The 7,377-nt window shown below is 39.0% G+C and overlaps 1 protein-coding gene across 1 annotated transcript; it reads left to right on the forward strand.

Annotated features, from left to right (window-relative positions):
- Positions 1 to 1,372: 1,372 nt before the first annotated feature.
- On the forward strand, positions 1,373 to 2,750 carry LOC142947005 (GTP cyclohydrolase 1 2-like). Its single transcript, XM_076088647.1, has 6 exons — positions 1,373 to 1,634; positions 1,730 to 1,839; positions 2,013 to 2,068; positions 2,220 to 2,251; positions 2,357 to 2,441; positions 2,621 to 2,750. Exons 1-6 carry the CDS (start codon positions 1,373 to 1,375, stop codon positions 2,748 to 2,750), a joined length of 675 nt encoding a protein of 224 aa, XP_075944762.1.
- Positions 2,751 to 7,377: the final 4,627 nt, after the last annotated feature.

A 7,377-nucleotide genomic window follows, 5' to 3' on the forward strand; every position in this document is an offset into this window, starting at 1 on the left:
ACTCAGTATTTTGTGGAGCATACTATAAAATATGAATGTATTTTCAGTGGCCAATGCAAATTCACCGGCTTCACATTAGCTTTATTTTGGAGTATAGCATTGAAATTGCTGTATGCAAACAGAAAAACCCCGTCACCAATTGCAAGAAAAAGGATGTTATGCTCACTTGAGGTGGTGCTTGTTGAAAACAAGTTGATGCATTAAATGGAAACGCTTTGCCGAATAAATTCTGATGAAGCGAACATTTAACTCGTGGGAGAAGTTTGCCTTCAGCTGGAAAAGGTTAGTTTGAACCCAAACCATGATCTTGGTCATGAACTTTTCTGGTGGAAAGGGCTTTCTGGGAGAATGAACGCACATGACTGATCAGGTCGAGGTTTGTAACCTCCATTTCTTCTTCTACTCTGTTTACTGGCAGATTACAGCCATACAAGCCCACAGCGCCAATATCTGACCAAACTAAGCTGGAGATGATTCCATTTGCTCCTCGCCAATCGATGGAAACAAGCCCAAATTTCTTATTTGAGACAAAGTGTATTACCGTTTATGTGAGTGAAAATGCCATTTAATATTGTCGATAGCGAGGAGATATTTGATATAAAAGACCGAGATTGAAATCTCAGACATTATATTGGCTGATAGTCATTTTTTAGCAAAGTAAAACATTTTTGATAAATATCCTTATTTTATTTTCTATTCTTTAGTCATTTATTCTGTTTTATATTATGTTCTTTAAGAATTGTGACCTAGATACATGCTGAGTGGGACATTTTTCAATTGAAAAATAAACCTGCCGTTTGACTTACTTTCGTGTTTCGATCCTTATTCCTAATCCTATTATGTCCAATAAATGTACATTTCTGGCCACCACGTTTGTACAATGCTTAATTAATCCAGGATATAGTCCAGGGCAATACGTTAGCCATCTGCTGAATCTCATTCAACTTCACTTCACTGCTCAACGGCTTCAAAAGCATGTTGAGGCTTGCATGTGAGGTGTTCCAAGAACTCAGGACGTCTTCTGTGACCTCAAATCAAAGCATGGGATGTATTTCAACTCAAATCACAGGATCAGTCAAATGCTGTTCTGAGGAATTCAATGCAAGGGAATATGAAATTGATTTCTGTGGTGGTTTTATTCCACATCAGTGAGGAGAGTTTAAGCCTACTCAAGAGCTCAAATTTGAAATTTTTCACATATTTTCTGCATGGTGTCTTGAGGCTTCAGTGATGCCGTAGCCTGAAGGCCCCACATCAGGGTATAAAGAACAGGGGACGTGCTTTCTGAGGCCACAGAGCAAACAGTGTACCACTTGGCCTATTACATTGTATCCTGCAGTATCGTTCACTGAAAGTAGAGGTAAGAGGCAGAATGGAGTATCAAAATGCTTCAGAGATGAACGGAGGAGTTGACAGGAACCTGAACACATGCAAACGTAATAGTTTGTGCAGAGAAAAGAAGGACTTCAAGGACACTGTAGATGCAAAAAAGCTGTCTCACATAGAGAAGGCTTATACCACCATCCTGAGCGAGCTTGGAGAGGACGTCGACCGGGAGGGACTTCTACGTACACCACTACGTGCAGCCAAAGCCATGCAGTTCCTCACCAAAGGCTACAAAGAAACTACTCAGGGTGAGGATGGATTTCTTTTCTTTATCTTGTTGAAAACAAAACTTTCAGTAGCGCTAATACGAATACTGAATGTGAAGCTAACATCTAATCCACAGATGTCTTGAATGATGCAATCTTTGATGAAAACCACGAAGAGATAGTGATCGTCAAGGATATCGAGCTGTTCTCTCTCTGTGAACATCACCTGGTGCCCTTCTTTGGCAAGGTCAGAATGAAGTGTCCGCAAAATATATATATATATTAGATAAATCAAAACAGATATTGATATTGAATAGAAAAGTACTAGCTTGTTGTTCTGACCTTATATGTATTATGGAGGGTACTTTAATACATATTGCACATCTTATACATAGACAATACTTTGTTTAAATATTCCAGGCTCACATCGCATACCTTCCAAACAAGAAAGTGGTTGGCCTCAGTAAGCTTGCTAGGTAGGTGATCAAAACACACACACACACACACACACACACACACACACACACACACACACACACACACACACACACACACACACACACACACACACACACACACACACACACACTAAAATACCAACATCTCTTACACTCTCCTTTTTTCCAGAATTGTTGAGATCTACAGCAGGCGGCTTCAAGGTAAAATGAACTGCCGTAATACTATTTACACATACTTTCCTTCATAATGTTATTCGTCTTTTTTTGCGTTTGTGTGCGACATCTGATGCGTTACTTTCTCTGCAGTTCAGGAGCGTCTAACCAAACAGATTGCTTCAGCCATCTCTGAGGCGTTGGAGCCCGCTGGAGTAGCAGTGGTGATTGAGGCTGTGTGAGTGTTTAGCTTTTGTGTCATCCATATTAGATTACAATTAGATCTTAATCTCTTTTGGATGAACCGATCAGTGTATTTTACTTTCTCGAGGCTTAACTCTCATTTCTGATATCGCATTGATTCTGTACAAATCATCACTACACGGTAATTTAAACATCTTCCTTTGTGTATTTCAGCCACATGTGCATGGTGATGAGAGGTGTGCAGAAGATGAACGCCAGCACTGTTACAAGTGTCATGCTGGGAAGATTTCATGATGATCCCACGGCCAGGAAGGAGTTCCTTAGCCTCACAATGAGGAAGTGAAATGTTCTTCATCCGTCGGATAAAAGAAGTTCAGACTGGGCCAGTTGATGAAGTCTAAACTACTGCTCCAACTCTGTTCTTATTCAAACTAGTTCTCAGTATGCCGATGTCATGTGTGTGAGTTGAAAACATTTAGATATAATCGATGGTGCTATTATGATAAATCAAACTCGTCTCTGCCAGTTTTACTTTCAGTGAATTACTGTCTTTCATGCCGTTAATTGTGACCCTGCTCGAGGTAATATTTTTGTATATACTTATCCTGTTTGACTGTCACATACAAGTAGGGCTGTCACAATCATGAATTCTATTTGTCAATTAATTGTCAAAAATAAATGCAATTAATTATATGATTGTCCGTTTGTGTTTAATTTTTGCTGCTGGGTTTGGCTTTTTAACTAAATCCATGTTGTTCATTTCAATGGCTGCTCATAGAAATGATGATATGAGTGTCAATTCTTCTTCAAATAGTTTGCTGAAACAATGTTTCACCTCTTGCTCTGCTGCACATGGAATTATTTTAAATAGCTTCTAAAACTGTTGTGTATGCAGACTAATGTAACAAAAACAAATTGGTTTAAGACGGTTAATTAATGTGGAAAGAGGCTGGATTATATTTTCAAAAGTTAATATGCAACACGGAAACACAAAGCCTGTGTTAACCGTTCCTGCTACAGCTTCCAGACCGTGGTCGGGAGGCACTTTGTTTTGCCTCCAGGGTGGAAATTGATGCACACTTGAGGGTTAAACTGTACATTTACTACTACTAGACAATTTTACGTTACTCTGACGTCTGTGTTCACGATATCCTTTGAGAGACTGGTGTTGTCCTGAAGAACATCACAGCACCCTTGCTAGACCCCCTGTGGTTTTCCTACTGGGCAAACAGGTCTGTGCCCTCCAACCAGGACTTATACACCTCCAGAGTCAGCAAGCATCACTGCAGATCCTTCACACCCGGGACACAACCTGTTCCAACTTCTACCCTCTGGGAGGCGCTACAGAACACCGTTAGCCAGAGCAACCAAACATAAGAACAGTTTCTTCCCACTCTGATGAACACTTAACAGTCATATACTGTCAATAACCCTGTAACAGCAAAATATCCACTGCTGCCTTCATAGATTAGAATTTTACGCACAATTTGTTATTAATATGTAGGTTTCATGTCACTATCAATATAAATCCTACACACTATATACGGTATAGAGACATATTTACACGTACAGACTGTACATAATCATCCAGTCTATTTACATCCATTCAGTTTTTATTTCTTTGCACTATAATTTTTGTTTACAACTTCCAGAACACTTGGCTAGTATATAGATGTATTATTTCTTATATTATTGCTGGTACTTATGAACATAACAATCCTGTGTATTCTTTACCTTTATCTGTCCAGCTTTGCTGTCCTTGTCCGTTGCTGTTATTTCTTCTAAACGCACTGCTGCACCTGTAAGGGAGACTCTCTGCAATAAATCAAGATACACATTACCGGCACCTCTCTGTCATCATCATATGGTCTCATATGAGCTGAAACAGAAGAACCATACAAACCTTGCACTCAGGGGGACACTTTCCCTGTAATCCTGTAAATTTCCCCACTGCGGCACCAATAAAGGATTATCTTATCTGATCTTTTCTTTATTTACCCAGCAGATGTATACACACCTAATTCACTTTCCAACATTGCCGTTACATTTTCCATAAGGGGCTGTTCGCATGCTGCATTTTTTGTGCCCTCAAATCCATTTTTTAAATGAGGCTTACTGTGAAATTACCTCAAAAATCATCATATTCGTCAATGCAGATATTTTGGTTGCTTAGTAATAGCAGGCGCGACGGGAGCACAACCTCCCAAGCACCCTGGATAAAAGGGTGAAAGCGGCAAGACTGGCGTTTTCTACGCATGTTTAAACACAACATGTGAACAGCCCCTAATTGTGGAATCCAAAGATTTTGCAAAGTGTAATGGCTTTCCAATGCAAATTTACATTTAAAATATACATAAAGCTATTCTTATTTGCTAATCCTTATTCTTTATGTTTAAAGAGAACGATGTTTTTGTTATTCTAGATGGTTTTTCATGCTCTTCATCCAATGATAGCAGTGGTAGAAATAAATATAATCCTATGAACTGCACTGAGATCTTACAGGTTTTTGTTTTTGCAAAGGATCATAGTTTAATAAGTGTTGACACAGTTAAGCAACCAATCACTAAATCTAAATTACTATCCCAAGAATCACTGAAAAATCATATCAACACAAATCACATCAAAACAGAGACATCAACAAATAAAACCAAAACATCCATTTTTAAAATGCCCCGGTCACCTCACCTTTAAAAGGTAAAGCATGCAGGTTTTTGGAGGGATTCATCAGTGCATTTATTCTCTATCGTATTCAATCTGCACATTTATACAAGCCGTTTCTTATCCCTGCCTGACGGACTGGTACAATACAATGTTGGTGCACACCATGGCATCATATCATGCAACTGAAAGACACACGTTTAATGTATTCACATGCTTGCTAAGAAGAATTGGAGAGACACAATATGTCTAACCTCTTTACATCTAGTTATCATGCCATTAAATGTGATTCCGTAGTCACCAACATATTGGGGGCATTTACTCCACAGCTGTTTGAGACAAGCACTGCACACAATCAAATCATCTGTAAACAAAATCAGTAATTATGAGATTACCAAAGACACGATCTGTTTTAAATGTAGATGAGAAGTATAATCTCTTAACAAGTAAAACATAACTCATGTAAGGTAATGTATACTGCCATTACAAACTGAACTGCAAGATCCATCCTGGACAGAGATGAGAGGATCTTTTGAGCTAATTAAGGTGGAAAATTCAATTTATTTCATTCCCTAGTTTCCCCTGCTGCAAATATCGTTTTAAAATGGTCAAGAGCCAAAATAGGTTATAAATGAGGATGGAGCTTTCAACATTATGCAAAAGTATCATTTTTATGATATTTTTGTGATTTCAGAATATTTTCTCTTAACGTTTGAACAGAAGAAAAAAAACTTCTGTTTACATTTATGGAAAAAAAGAGGTAAGATACAGCATGAACCCATCTAACCTGCATTGATGAACTACGTGTAGATATTTAGGAACTCCTTGCATTACATGAAGGAAGTTAACATGGCAATTACAATAATGGCATTTTTTTCCTGGGCTCAATAATATCACTTTTAGGGATCCTCTTAAAGCCATGTTATTAGTTTATCAGAAGAATTAGCGATACCGACGGTATAAAACAGCTTATTAATACCAAAGATAATAATGTATGATGGATATTTTTTCTTAAAATATATAACAAATGCAAGGTATAGGGTAAAAAAAGCATACACCAGCAAATTAATTATAGGCAGCATCCATTAAAAACAAATGTCTTTTATCTTTGCTCAGTTATAATTTGTAAATGTTTTGCTGCAAGGACCTAATTTATTACAGCAGAACCTGTAAGTATAAGATCACTAGAAATAGAGAAATAAATTCACCTAAATAACAAGATATTTAACAAACTGTATGTTCTTTAATTTGTCCAGAGAGCAAAAATACAGTGCAATCACAACCTAAAGCTGTATTTCATAAATATCATCATTTTAGCAATATCAACAGAAGATGACTCGTTTCCTCTCGTCTCTCCGTTTGTAACTGTTCTGACTGGGATCTGATGGAGGGAGTTGGTGGGGGACTGTGTCTGCTGTTTTGTCTATGGTGCCGTAACATCTTTTTTAACCAGTTACTTCCACACCACTTCTTTCATTATGCTGATCTGTGAAGTGGAACGTAACGCTGGCTGAGTTGAGAGGTCAGGGGCTCCCGCTGCCTAGATACATACAGTCTAATATTAGAACATTTCCTTGATTTGTTAGCAGCATCTCTGCTGACTCCTGAGCACATGGCAACAGGCCGGCCAATAGGATTTCAGGAGACCACTAAGCCTCTCGCTCTGTATAGCAACAGTGGCATCCTTCCCTTATTTATTTATATAGGAGTTTTTTTTTTTCCCACCGACTCATTTTCATGCTTCTGTCCCCCCACTGTGCAGCCACACTGTGCTCTCAAACTGTGAAAAAGAGTTACGGTGCGAAGAGTAGAGCTGCTTTTACCTTTTGCCTTTCCTTTACTTGCACAAGCTCTAAAACCTACATCATTTTTATAGATCTCTTTCATATATTTGAATAGTTGTTTTTATACTGCACCCAACAGAAGAGTGGACTTTTTTTTTTCTGTGCATTGCACGTAAAAGTAAAAACTAAGTGGGAAATGTCATGGAAAAGGCTTGATTTTCATGAAGACATGAAGAGTATCGTTGACGAGGAGAGGAAATACCCAGAGGAATGGCACAGTGGGAAAATGTGGCACTCAGAAGGGATGGACAACAACCAAGTGGAGAAGATCTTTAAAAGATGGAGGACACAGGCAGAGAGGCAGTACGGGTTGGGAGGAGAAGGGGGGGGGGGGGGGGGGGGGGTAGAGGGACATTGGATGGCGTGAGGACCGAGGCCGGTGGTTGGTTTGATCTGAGCCACGTGTGCGTCCGGCTACGTCTCTTCGCCCCTTCATGGATGTTGATGAAACGTTGGCTTCCCCTGCCG

This window comes from Anarhichas minor, unplaced genomic scaffold (assembly GCF_050575085.1).
Source record: "Anarhichas minor isolate MPS153535 unplaced genomic scaffold, ASM5057508v1 ptg000010l, whole genome shotgun sequence".
Classification (NCBI taxonomy): Eukaryota; Metazoa; Chordata; class Actinopteri; order Perciformes; family Anarhichadidae; genus Anarhichas; species Anarhichas minor.

Bases quoted from the DNA above. Each gene is read 5' to 3' on its own strand.
- LOC142947005 (XM_076088647.1), top strand. From the start codon at position 1,373: ATGGAGTATCAAAATGCTTCAGAGATGAACGGAGGAGTTGACAGGAAC. The intron at 1,840-2,012 runs GTCAGAATGAAG...TAAATATTCCAG, and splicing joins TGGTGCCCTTCTTTGGCAAG to GCTCACATCGCATACCTTCC. The intron at 2,069-2,219 runs GTAGGTGATCAA...CCTTTTTTCCAG, and splicing joins GGCCTCAGTAAGCTTGCTAG to AATTGTTGAGATCTACAGCA.